The sequence below is a fragment of the Manacus candei genome, unplaced genomic scaffold, assembly GCF_025592945.1.
Source record: "Manacus candei isolate 608988 ecotype Guabito, Panama unplaced genomic scaffold, ASM2559294v1 h1tg000195l, whole genome shotgun sequence".
NCBI lineage: Eukaryota > Metazoa > Chordata > Aves > Passeriformes > Pipridae > Manacus > Manacus candei.
The window spans coordinates 2,386-14,610 of record NW_026138243.1 but is presented as its reverse complement, the minus strand read 5'-3'; the positions used below and the strand labels follow the sequence as shown (position 1 = coordinate 14,610).

The following is a 12,225-nucleotide window of genomic DNA, read 5'->3' as shown; positions in this document are numbered from 1 at the left end:
CAATTTTCCCACCATTTTCTCACCATTTTCCTACCTTTTTTCCCATCTTTTTTCCCCTCAATTTTCCCACCATTTTCCCTCAATTTTCCCACCATTTTCCCACCATTTTTCCTCCATTTTCCCTCCTTTTTTCCCACTCTTTTCCCACTTTTTTTCCCACCATTTCCCCACCATTTTTCCTCCATTTTCCCACTTTTTTTTCCACCTTTTTTCCCACATTTTCCCCTCATTTTTCCCACCATTTTCCCTCAATTTTCCCACCCTTTCCCCCCCTTTTTTTCCCACCATTTTTCCACCATTTTTCCACCCTTTTCCCACCATTTTCCCACCATTTTCCCATCTTTTTTCCCACCATTTTCCCACAATTTTCCCACAATTTTCCCACCTTTTTTGCCACCATTTTCCCACTTTTTTTCCCACCATTTTCCCTCAATTTTCTCACCATTTTTCCTCCATTTTCCCTTTTTTTTTCCCACCATTTTTCCTCCATTTTCCCACTTTTTTTTCCCATCATTTTCCTACCATTTTTCCTCCATTTTCTCACCTTTTTTCCCATTTTTCCCACCATTTTCCCACTTTTTTTCCCTCCATTTTCCCACCCTTTTCCCACATTTTCCCCTCCATTTTTCCACCTTTTTTCCCACCGTTTTCCCACCATTTCCCCCCCCTTTCCCATTTTTTTCCCATTTTTTCCCACCATTTTCCTGCCTTTTTTCCCCACCATTTTCCCACCATTTTCCCACCTTTTTTCCCACCTTTTTTCCCACCTTTTTTCCCATCTTTTTTCCCACATTTTCCCCTCAATTTTCCCACCGTTTTCCCACCATTTTCCCACTTTTTTTCCCCACCATTTTCCCACCTTTTTTTCCCACTTTTTTCCCACAATTTTCCCACATTTTTTCCACCTTTTTTTCCACCATTTTCCCACCCTTTTCCCTCCATTTTCCCACCTTTTTTCCCACCTTTTTTCCCACATTTTCCTCTCAATTTTCCCACCATTTTCCCTCAATTTTCCCACCATTTTCTCACCATTTTCCTGCCTTTTTTCCCATCTTTTTTTCCCACCATTTTCCTACCAGTTTTCCTTCTTTTTCCCACCATTTTCCTGCCTTTTTTCCCCACCATTTTCCCACTTTTTTTCTCCCCATTTTCCCACCTTTTTTCCCACCATTTCCCTCAATTTTCCCACTTTTTTTCCCCACCATTTTCCCACCTTTTTTTCCCATTTTTTCCCCACCTTTTCCCCACAATTTTCCCACCCTTTTCCCACCCTTTTCCCACCTTTCTTCCACCATTTTCCCACCATTTTCCCACCTTTTTTCCCACATTTTCTCCTCCATTTTCCCACCTTTTTTTCCCACCATTTTCCCACCATTTTCCTGCCTTTTTTCCTATCTTTTTCCTGCCTTTTTCCCCCCCATTTTCCCACCCTTTTTCCACCTTTTTTTCCCATTTTTTCCCACCATTTTCCCACCCTTTTCCCACCTTTTTTCCCACCATTTTCCCCCCATTTTCTCGCCATTTCCCCCCCTTTTCCCATCATTTTCCCACCTTTTTTCCCTCCATTTTCCCACCATTTCCCCCCCCTTCCCACAATTTTCCCACCATTTTCTCACCATTTTCCCACCATTTCCCCCCCCTTTCCCACTTTTTTTCCCACCATTTTCCCACCATTTTCCCACCATTTTCCCTCAATTTTCCCACCATTTCCCCACCCTTTTCCCACTTTTTTCCCACTATTTTCCCACCATTTTCCCACCTTTTTTCCCACCATTTCCCCCCCCTTTTCCCACAATTTCCCCCCCTTTTCCCACCATTTTCCCACCATTTTCCCACCATTTTCCCACCATTTTCCCCCCCCTTTTCCCACATTTTCCCCTCCATTTTCCCCCCATTTTCCCACAATTTCCCCCCCCTTTTCCCACCATTTCCCCGCCATTTTCCCGCCTTTTTTTCCCGCCATTTTCCCGCCCTTCCTCCCCTCATTCCGCCATTTTCTCCCTCCCCAGCTGGAAACGCTCCGGATGTCCCAATATTTCCACGGAACGGCCGATCACATCCTGGCCCAGCTCTTCTTCAAAAAGCAGGAAGAATTCCAGAAATTCCCCAAACCCGCCCCGTGAGGAAATTCCGGCGGGAAAACGAAGGAATTTGGGGGCTGGGGGGGTTGGGGGGGGGAGGGAGAAAAAGGGTTATTTTTGTATCCTGGGTTATTTATGGAATTACAAGAGTTTAATATTAAATGGCTGGAATCGCACCGGGGGGGTTGAGGGAGTTTATGAGGCCTGTGGGGCCTTCGAGGCCTTCGAGGCCTTTTTGGGGTTTGTGGGGCCTGTGAGGCCTTTGAGGCCTGTAGGGCCTGTGGGGCCTGTGAGGCCTTTTTGGGGTTTGTGGGGCCTGTGAGGCCTGTAGGGCCTGTGGGGCCTCTGAGGCCTTTGTGGGGTTTCTGGGGCCTTTGAGGCCTGTAGGGCCTGTGGGGCCTCTGAGGCCTTTGTGGGGTTTCTGGGGTCTTTGAGGCCTGTAGGGCCTGTGGGGCCTCTGAGGCCTTTGTGGGGTCTGGGAGGCCTATGGGGTTTTTGGGGCCTTCAAGGCCTGTGGGGCCTCTGAGGCCTTTGTGGGGTCTATGGGGGCTTGTGAGGCATATGGGGCCTGTGGGGCAGATGAGGCCTGTGGGGCACATGAGGCCTATGGGGCAAATGTGGCCTCTGGGGTTTATGGGGCATGTGAGGCCTATGAGGGCTATGGGGCAAATGTGGCCTATGGGGTCTGTGGGGCACATGAGGCTTATGGGGTATATAAGGCCTGTGAGACCTATAGGGCCTGTGAAGCCTATGGGGCCTGTAAGGCCTATGAGGCCTATGGGGCCTGTGAGGCCTGTGGGGCCTGTGAGGCCTATGGGGCCTGTGGGGTTTATGGGGCCTGTGGGGCCCATGAGGCCTGTGAGGCCTATGGGGCCATATGAGGCCTATGGGGCCTATGGGGCCCATATGAGGACTATGAGGCCTGTAGGGCACATGAGGCCTGTGAGGCCTGTGGGGCCATATGGGGCCTGTGAGGCCTATGGGGCCTGTGGGGCACATGAGGCCTGTGGGGCCTATGGGGCCTGTGGGGCACATGAAGCCTTTGAGGCCTATGGGGCCTGTGGGGCCTGTGAGGCCTGTGAGACCTATAGGATTTATGGGGGCCTGTGAGGCACATGAGGCCTGTGAGGCCTATGGGGCCTATAAGACCTGTGAGGCCTATGGGGCCTGTGGGGCACATGAGGGTTATGGGACCATATGAGGCCTATGGGGCCTATGGGGCCCATATGAGGCCTATGGGGCCTGTGGGGTCTATGGGGCCTGTGGGGTCTGTGAGGCCTATGGGGCCATATGAGGCTTATGGGACCCGTGGGGCACATGAGGCCTGTGAGGCCTATGGGGCCATATGGGGCTTGTGGGGCCCATATGAGGCCTATGGGGCCTGTAGGGTCTATGGGGCCTGTGGGGTCTGTGAGGCCTATGGGGCCATATGAGGCTTATGGGACCCGTGGGGCACATGAGGCCTGTGAGGCCTATGGGGCCATATGGGGCTTGTGGGGCCCATATGAGGCCTATGGGGCCTGTAGGGTCTATGGGGCCTGTGGGGTCTGTGAGGCCTATGGGGCCATATGAGGCTTATGGGACCTGTGGGGCACATGAGGCCTGTGAGGCCTATGGGGCCATATGGGGCTTGTGGGGCCTATAAGGCCTGTGAGGCCTATGGGACCATATGAGGCCTATGGGGCCTGTGGGGCACATGAGGCCTATGGGGCCTGTGAGGCCTATGGGACCTATGGGGCCCATATGAGGCCTATGGGGCCATATGGGGCCTGTGAGGCCTATGGGGCCTGTGGGGCACATGAGAGTTATGGGACCTGTGGGGTCTATGGGACCTGTAGAGTCTATGGGGCCTATGGGGCCTGTGGGGTCTGTGGGACTTGTGGGGTCTATGAGGCCTGTGAGGCCTATGGGGCCTGTGCGGCCTTTGAGGCCTGTGAGGCCTATGAGGCCTATAGGGCCATATGAGGCCTATGGGGCCTATGGGGCCCATATGAGGCCTATGGGGCCTGTGGGGTCTATAAGGCCTGTGAGGCCTATAGGGCCTGTGAGGCCTGTGGGGCCTGTGAGGCCTATGAGGCCTATGGGGCCTATGGGGCCCATATGAGGCCTATGGGGCCTGTGGGGCCTATAAGGCCTGTGAGGCCTATAGGGCCTGTGAGGCCTGTGGGGCCTGTGAGGCCTATGGGGCCTATGGGGCCTGTGGGGCCTCTGAGGCCTGTGAGGTTTTTCTTCCAGCTTTCCCGGTGATTTTAACCCCTCCGAGATTTTTTCCCCGCGCGAATCCCACCCTGGTTCAGACTCCCCAAACTCCCAGACCGGTCCGGAAATCCGGGAACCCACCCGAAATCCGGGAATATCCCAATATTCCTAAAAAAAGGGTTTAAATCCCAATTTATTCCCCAAAAAAAGGGTTTATTCCCAAAAAAAGGGTTTAAAATCCCAGTTTATTCCCAAAAAAAGGGTTTAAAATCCCAGTTTATTCCCAAAAAAAAGGTTTATTCCCAAAAAAAAGGGTTTAAATCCCAGTTTATTCCCAAAAAAAGGGTTTAAAATCCTGGTTTATTCAAAAAAAAAAAGGGTTTATTCCCAAAAAAAAGGGTTTAAAATCCCAAATTATTCCCAAAAAAAGGGTTTTAAAATCCCAGTTTATTCCCAAAAAAAAGGGTTTAAATTCCAAAAAAAGGGTTTAAAATCCCGGTTTATTCCCAAAAAAAAGGGTTTATTCCCAAAAAAAAGGGGTTAAAATCCTAATTTATTTTAAAAAAAGGGTTTATTCCCAAAAAAAGGGTTTAAAATCCCAATTTATTCCCCAAAAAAAGGGTTTATTCCCAAAAAAAGGGTTTAAAATCCTAATTTATTCCCAAAAAAAGGGTTTAAAATCCCAGTTTATTCCCCAAAAAAAGGGTTTATTCCCAAAAAAAGGGTTTAAAATCCCAATTTATTCCCAAAAAAAGGGTTTAAAATCCCGGGTTATTCCCAAAAAAAGGGTTTAAAATCCCAGTTTATTCCCCAAAAAAAGGTTTATTCCCAAAAAAAAGGGTTTAAAATCCCAATTTATTCCCACAATTTTCCCTCAATTTTCCCACCATTTTCCCACAATTTTCCCACCTTTTTTCCCACCATTTTCCCACCATTTTCCCACCTTTTTTCCCACCATTTTCCCCACCATTTTCCCACCATTTCCCCTCAATTTTCCCTCAATTTTCCCTCCATTTTCCCACCATTTTCCCACCATTTTCCCACCATTTTCCCTCCATTTTCCCACCATTTTCCCACCATTTTCCCTCCTTTTTTCCTCAATTTTCCCACCATTTTTCCCTCTTTTTTCCCACCTTTTTTCCCACATTTTCCCCTCAATTTTCCCTCCATTTTCCCACCATTTTCCCACCATTTTCCCTCAATTTTCCCTCCATTTTCCCACCATTTTCCCACCATTTTCCCACCATTTTCCCTCCTTTTTTCCTCAATTTTCCCACCATTTTTCCCTCTTTTTTCCCACCTTTTTTCCCACATTTTCCCCTCAATTTTCCCACCATTTTCCCACATTTTCCCCTCAATTTTCCCTCCATTTTCCCACCATTTTCCCACCATTTCCCCTCAATTTTCCCTCAATTTTCCCACCATTTTCCCACATTTTCCCCTCAATTTTCCCACCATTTTCCCACCTTTTTTCCCACATTTTCCCCTCAATTTTCCCTCCATTTTCCCTCCATTTTCCCACCATTTTCCCACCTTTTTTCCCCACATTTTCCCACCATTTTCCCACCTTTTTTCCCACATTTTCCGCTCAATTTTCCCACCATTTTCCCTCAATTTTCCCTCATTTTTCCCACCATTTTCCCCCTTTTTTGTCCACATTTTCCCCTCAATTTTCCCACGTTTTTTCCCACCATTTTCCCACCATTTTCCCCTCAATTTTCCCAACCATTTTCCCACTATTTTCCCCCCCTTTTCCCACCATTTTCCCACATTTTTCCCTCAATTTTCCCACCATTTTCCCACCATTTTCCCCCCCTTTTCCCACCATTTTCCCACCTTTTTTCCCACCATTTTCCCACCATTTTTCCACCTTTTTCCCCTCAATTTTCCCACAATTTCCCCTCAATTTTCCCACCATTTTCCCACCATTTTCCCACCATTTTCCCACCTTTTTTCCCACCATTTTCCCACCATTTTCCCACCATTTCCCCTCAATTTTCCCACCTTTTTTCCCACCATTTTCCCCTCAATTTTCCCACCATTTTCCCTCAATTTTCCCACCATTTTCCCCCCCTTTTCCCACCATTTTCCCACATTTTTCCCTCAATTTTCCCACCATTTTCCCACCATTTTCCCCCCCTTTTCCCACCATTTTCCCACCTTTTTTCCCACCATTTTCCCACCATTTTCCCACCATTTTCCCACCTTTTTTCCCCCCATTTTCCCTCAATTTTCCCACCATTTTCCCACATTTTTCCCACCATTTTCCCACCATTTTCCCACCATTCCCCTGCTTTTTTTTGGGGGAATTCCACCTCTTCCCCCCCTCCTTTTTCCCCAGCATTCCCTACTTTTCCCTCTACTTCCCAGATTTCCCAGGAATTCCCAAACAACCCAAAATCAGGGAACTTAAAAAAAAAAACCTCTCGGATTTTAATTCCCGTTTTTTTTCCCAGAATTTTTGGGATTTTCCCGAATTTTTCCCCCCTCAAATCCCTCTTTTTTTTTTTCATTCCCCCCTCCCGGAATTCCCAGGGAAAGAATCAAGGGAATTCTGGGATTTCAGCCTCAATTTTATTGGCGTTATTCCCGAAGATTCCGGCCCGGAATTCCCGCTTTTCCCTCAGCATTCCCGCTTTTTCCACCGGCACAGCAGCAAATAAGGAGAATTCCCGGGAATTCCCAACTCTGGGACGACTCTGGAAGGAAGGAAAAGCTCCCTGAGATCCCAAAAAAACTTGGGAATGGCTCCATTTTCCAGGATCCGAAGGGAAATCCCGGGATGGAGGCCCGGAATTCCCGGAATTCCCGAGGTTCTCACTCGGTGCCGACGCCTCGGGAATTTTTCCGGGCGGTTTTGCCGGCCCAGAATTCCAGTTTTTCCTTCAGCTCCCGGTTCTGGAAGGAGAAAATTCCCCAAAAATTCCCAAAATATCCCAAAAAATTCCCAAAAATTCCCAAAAATTCCCAAAAAATTCCCAAAAAATTCCCAAAAAATTCCCCAAAATTCCCAAAATATCCCAAAAAGGAGCTGGAAATTTTGGGGGGATATTTTGGGAACTTTTGGGGAATTTTGGGGGTTTTTGGGGAATTTTTTGGGTGTTTTTTGGGGATTTTTTGGGGAATTTTTTGGGATATTTTTGGGGGATATTTTGGGAATTTTGGGGGATATTTTGGGAGTTTTTTGGGGATTTTTTGGGGGATATTTTGGGAATTTTTGGGGGATATTTTGGGAATTTTTGGGGGATATTTGGGGATTTTTTTTTTTTAATTTTTTGGGTGTTTTTTGGGGATATTTTGGGAATTTTGGGGGGATATTGTGGGAATTTTTGGGGGATATTTGGGGATTTTTTTTTAATTTTTTGGGTGGGTTTTGGGATTTTTTTGGGAATTTTTGGGGTGGGTTTTTTGGAATTTTTTGGGTGTTTTTTGGGATATTTTGGGAATTTTGGGGGGATATTTTGGAGATTTTTGGGGGATATTTTGGGAGGTTTTTTGGGATTTTTTGGGTGTTTTGGGGGGAATTTTTTGGGACTTTTTTTGGAATTTTGGGGGGATTTTTTTTTAATTTTGGGGTGGGTTTTTGGGGAATTTCAGGGGCCTTTTTGGGAATATTTTGGGGGGATATTTTGGGAATATTTTGGGAGTTTTTTGGGGAATTTTTGGGGATATTTTTGGGGGATATTTTGGGAGTTTTTTGGGAATTTTGGGGTGGGTTTTTTGGAATTTTTTGGGTGTTTTTTGGGGATATTTTGGGAATTTTGGGGGGATATTTGGGGAATTTTTTTTTTAATTTTTTGGGTGTTTTTTGGGAATTTTGGGGGGATTTTTTGGGATATTTTGCGTTTGAAATCTGGGAATTCCAAGCTTCGAAATCCGGGAATTCCTCCCCATCCCAGGGCAGGAATTCCAAGGATTTCTCCGCCGGGAATTCCCGCTTTTTTTACTCGGACTTCCAGCGCCGCCGCTTTTCCCTCCAGCTCCTCGATCCGTCGCTCCTGGAGGCGGAGCCGGGAATTCAGCTCTTCCCCCTGGAATTCCGGGAGAAAAAGTCGGGAAAACCGGGAATTTCCAGCTGGGAAAAAAGCAGGAAAAGGGGTTTTTTTGGGGAATGTGGGAATTCCCGACCTCCCGGATGGATTCCCGCAGGGAATGTTGCTGCTCCTGGATCAGCCTCTGGAGGTGTTGGATCTGCTCCTTCCGGTCAGAAATTTCCCGCCGGAATTCCGGGAATCTGGGGGGAAAGAGGGGGGAAAAAAATTCCAATATTCCTGGGAAAATTCCAGGAATTTCTGGGGAAATTCCAGGAATTTCTCGGCCTTCATTCCTGGAAAAATTCCAGGATTTTTGGGAAAAATTCCCGGAATTTCTCAGCTTTCATTCCTGGGAAAATTCCATGATTTTTGGGAAAAATTCCAGGAAAAATTCTGAAAAATTCCTGGAAAAATTCCTGGAAAAAATCCTGAAAAATTCCTGAAAAAATTCCTTGATTTCTGGGGAAAATTCCCGGGATTTCTCAGCCTTCATTCCTGGAAAAATTCCAGGATTTTCTGGGGAAAATTCCAGGAATTTCTCAGCTTTCATTCCTGGAAAAATTCCAGGATTTCTGGGAAAAATTCCTGGGAAAATTCCAGGATTTCTGGAAAAATTCCTGGGAAAATTCCAAGAGTTCCTGGAAAAATTCCAGGAAAATTCCTGAAAAATTCCTGGAAAAATTCCTGAAAAAATCCTGGAAAAATTCCAGGAGTTCCTGGGAAAATTCCTGGAAAATTCTCGGCATTCCTGGGGAAAATTCCCAGAATTCCTCACCTTTCCTTCCCGCTTTTCTCCTCCCGGAGCTGCTTTTCCATGGAATTTTTCTCCCGGATCAGGCTCCGCTTTTCCTGCCGGGAGCGACAACGTGGGACTGGAATCCTTGGAATCCTCGGAAGCCTTGGAATTCCCGGGAATTCCCGGGAATTCCCGGACCCACCTCCTCCATCCGCCGCAGCCGCTTTTCCAGCTCGTCCACCCGGAGCCGCTTTTCCCGGAGTTTCTCCTCCAGATTCCGGGAATTCTCCCGGATTTCCTGGAATTTCTCCTCCTGCCGGAGCTTGTGGGCCTGGGAAAAATCCTGGGAATTTTCCCCTGGATCCTTCCCAAAATTCGGGAATAAAACCTGGGAATTTTCCCCTGGATAATTCCCAAAATTCAGGAATAAACCCTGGGAATTTTCCCATGAATAATTCCCAAAATTCAGGAATAAACCCTGGGAATTTTCCCATTAATAATTCCCAAAATTCAGGGATAAATCCTGGGAATTTTCCCATTAATAATTCCCAAAATTCAGGAATAAAACCTGGGAATTTTTACCCGCAGCTCCTCCTTCTCCTTCTCCCGCTTTTCCGCCTCCATCCCGAAAATCCCGGCCACTTTTCCGGCAACTTCCCGCAGCGCTCCCATCCCGGCTTCCCGCGACGCTTCCAGCTGGGAATAAAAACCCTCGGATCAAACCCTTTCCTCGGGAAAAACTGGGAAAAAATTCCCAAAATTTGTACCTGGAGCCGCAGCTTTCGGTTTTCCCGCCGCAGCCGCAGCAGCTCCGTGGAATTTTTATGGAATTCTTCCTCCGTCCCGGGCGGCTGGGAAGGGAATTCCGAAGGAATTTTAAGCTCGGGAGGAATCGGGATTTTGGGAAGGATCCAGGGGGAAATTCCCGGGTTTTTTGGCTTCCTGAAATCCTGTTTTTCCAGGATTTTTCCGGGATTTTTCCGGGATTTTTCCAGGGGTTTTTTGGGGAGTTGCTCCAGAGATTCTCAAGCCCTGGAATTCCCGGATTCCAAACCATTCCCAGATCCCAAACCCTGGAATTCCCAGATTCCAAACCTTCTAATTCCCAGATCCCAAACCATAAAATTCCCAGATCCCAAACCCTGGAATTCCCAGATTTTAAACCCTGGAATTCCCGGATTCCAAACCCTGGAATTCCCAGATCCCAAACCCTGGAATTCCCAGATTTTAAACCCTGGAATTCCCTGATCCCAAACCTTGGAATTCCAAGATCCCAAACCCTGGAATTCTGGGATTCCAAACCCTGGAATTCCAGGATTCCAAACCATTCCCAGATCCCAAACCTTTGGAATTCCCAGATCCCAAACCCTGGAATTCCCAGATTCCAAACCTTGGAATTCCCAGATTTTAAACCCTGGAATTCCCAGATTCCAAACCATTCCCAGATCCCAAACCCTGGAATTCTGGGATTCCAATCCATGGAATTCCCAGATCCCAAACCTTGGAATTCCCAGATCCCAAACCCTGGAATTCCAAGATCCCAAACCCTTGGAATTCCCAGATCCCAAACCCTGGAATTCCAGATTCCAAACCCTGGAATTCCCAGATCCCAAACCCTGGAATTCCCAGATTTTAAACCTTAAAATTCCCAGATTTTCAACCCTGGAATTCCCAGATCCCAAACCTTGGAATTCCAGGATCCCAAACGGTGGAATTCCCAGATCCCAGTCCCTGGAATTCCCAGATTCCAAACCTTGGAATTCCCAGATTTTAAACCTTGGAATTCCCAGATCCCAAACCCTGGAATTCCCAGATCCCAAACCCTGGAATTCCCAGATTTTAAACCCTGGAATTCCCGGATTCCAAACCCTGGAATTCCCAGATCCCAAACCCTGGAATTCCAAGAACCCAAACCCTGGAATTCCCAGACCCCAAACCCTGGAATTCCCAAACCTTAGAATTCCCAAATTCCAGCCCCATATTCCCTAAACATTCCCTAAAAATTCCCTAAAAATTCCCTAAAAATTCCCTAAAAATTCCCTAAAAATTCCCTAAACCCCCTCCCATCCATCCCAAATCCCTCTGGAATTTTCTCATCCCTGGGATTCATCCCGAAATTCGGAATCAAAGGATTTTTAAGGATCCGGCGGCGTTCCCGGGGGTTTTTTATTCCGGGGAAATTTCGGGATGAGCTCCGAGGGCTTCGGAGGTACCTGGGGGTTCATCCGGAATTTGGGAATGAGGGTGGGAGGCCTGGAAATTCGGGAATGGCCGGGGAAAACTGGGAGAAGGTTCCGGGTTCCGGCGGGTTAATGATTAGCTGGGAATGGGGATGAAAAGGGGCGGGGTCAGGGCGGGGATTCCTTGGAATTTTTGGGGGTGGGAAAGAGGGGAAGAGGGGATGGAAATAAATGAAATGAAATAAAATTAAATGAAATAAATAGAATAAAATAAATAAATGAAATAGAGTAAATAAAATAAAATGAAATGAATGAAATAAATAAATAAAATAAATAAATGACATAAAATAGAATAAATAAAATAAAATGAAATGAATAAAATAAATAAAATACAATAAATAAATAAAATAAAATAACTAAAATGAAATAAAATAAATAAATAAAATAAAATAAAATAATGAAATAAAATAGAATAAATAAAATTAAATAAATTAAATAAAATAAATAAAATAAAATAAATAAATGAAATAAAATTGAGTAAATAAAATAAAATTAAATAAATAAAATAAAATAAATAAATAAAATAGAATAAATAAAAGAAAATAAAATAAATAAAATAAATAAAATAAAATAAATAAATGAAATGAAATACAATAAATGAAATAAATAAAATAAAATAAATAAATCAAATCAAATCAAATAAATAAAATAAAATAAATAAAATAAATAAAATAAATAAAATAAAATAAATAAAATAAATAAATGAAATAAAATAGAATAAATAAAATAAAATAAAATAAATAAATGAAATAAAATAGAATAAATAAAATAAAATCAAATAAATAAAATAAAATAAATAAATAAAAAAGAATAAATAAAATAAAATAAATAAAATTAAATAAATGAAATAAAATAGAATAAATAAAATAGAATAAAATAAATAAAATAAAGTAAATAAATGAAATAAAATAGAATAAATAAAATAAAATAAAATA

General features: G+C 44.7%; 3 protein-coding genes and 1 long non-coding RNA gene across 5 annotated transcripts in view; 1 reads left to right on the top strand and 3 right to left on the bottom strand.

Moving 5' to 3' along the window:
- The window catches only part of LOC127464143 (collagen alpha-1(VIII) chain-like), a 30,551-nt gene extending 28,371 nt beyond the window's left edge, over positions 1-2,180 (top strand). For both annotated transcript variants that reach the window (XM_051774314.1, XM_051774315.1), the window contains exon 11: positions 2,010-2,180. In XM_051774314.1, the coding sequence (XP_051630274.1) occupies positions 2,010-2,123 (114 nt within the window). In that variant the 3' untranslated portion in view covers positions 2,124-2,180. The remainder of the gene's footprint in view (positions 1-2,009) is intronic.
- LOC127464147 (uncharacterized) lies at positions 230-5,524 on the bottom strand. Its single transcript, XR_007901192.1, has 3 exons — positions 5,414-5,524; positions 906-962; positions 230-262 (listed from the first exon to the last, which is right to left on the bottom strand). It is a non-coding gene; the product is annotated as an uncharacterized LOC127464147 (long non-coding RNA).
- A 1,311-nt stretch (positions 5,525-6,835) lies between these two features.
- LOC127464144 (coiled-coil domain-containing protein 68-like) lies at positions 6,836-9,900 on the bottom strand. Its single transcript, XM_051774318.1, has 8 exons — positions 9,818-9,900; positions 9,633-9,746; positions 9,253-9,414; positions 9,090-9,163; positions 8,409-8,514; positions 8,228-8,311; positions 7,102-7,178; positions 6,836-6,979 (listed from the first exon to the last, which is right to left on the bottom strand). Exons 2-8 carry the CDS (start codon positions 9,720-9,722, stop codon positions 6,904-6,906), a joined length of 669 nt encoding a protein of 222 aa, XP_051630278.1. The 5' UTR covers positions 9,723-9,746; positions 9,818-9,900; the 3' UTR covers positions 6,836-6,903.
- Positions 9,901-9,926: 26 nt separating this feature from the next.
- Positions 9,927-11,160, bottom strand: LOC127464149 (uncharacterized). Its single transcript, XM_051774319.1, has 8 exons — positions 11,108-11,160; positions 10,873-11,003; positions 10,621-10,734; positions 10,551-10,574; positions 10,418-10,440; positions 10,192-10,306; positions 10,065-10,145; positions 9,927-10,000 (listed from the first exon to the last, which is right to left on the bottom strand). Exons 1-8 carry the CDS (start codon positions 11,158-11,160, stop codon positions 9,927-9,929), a joined length of 615 nt encoding a protein of 204 aa, XP_051630279.1.
- Positions 11,161-12,225: the final 1,065 nt, after the last annotated feature.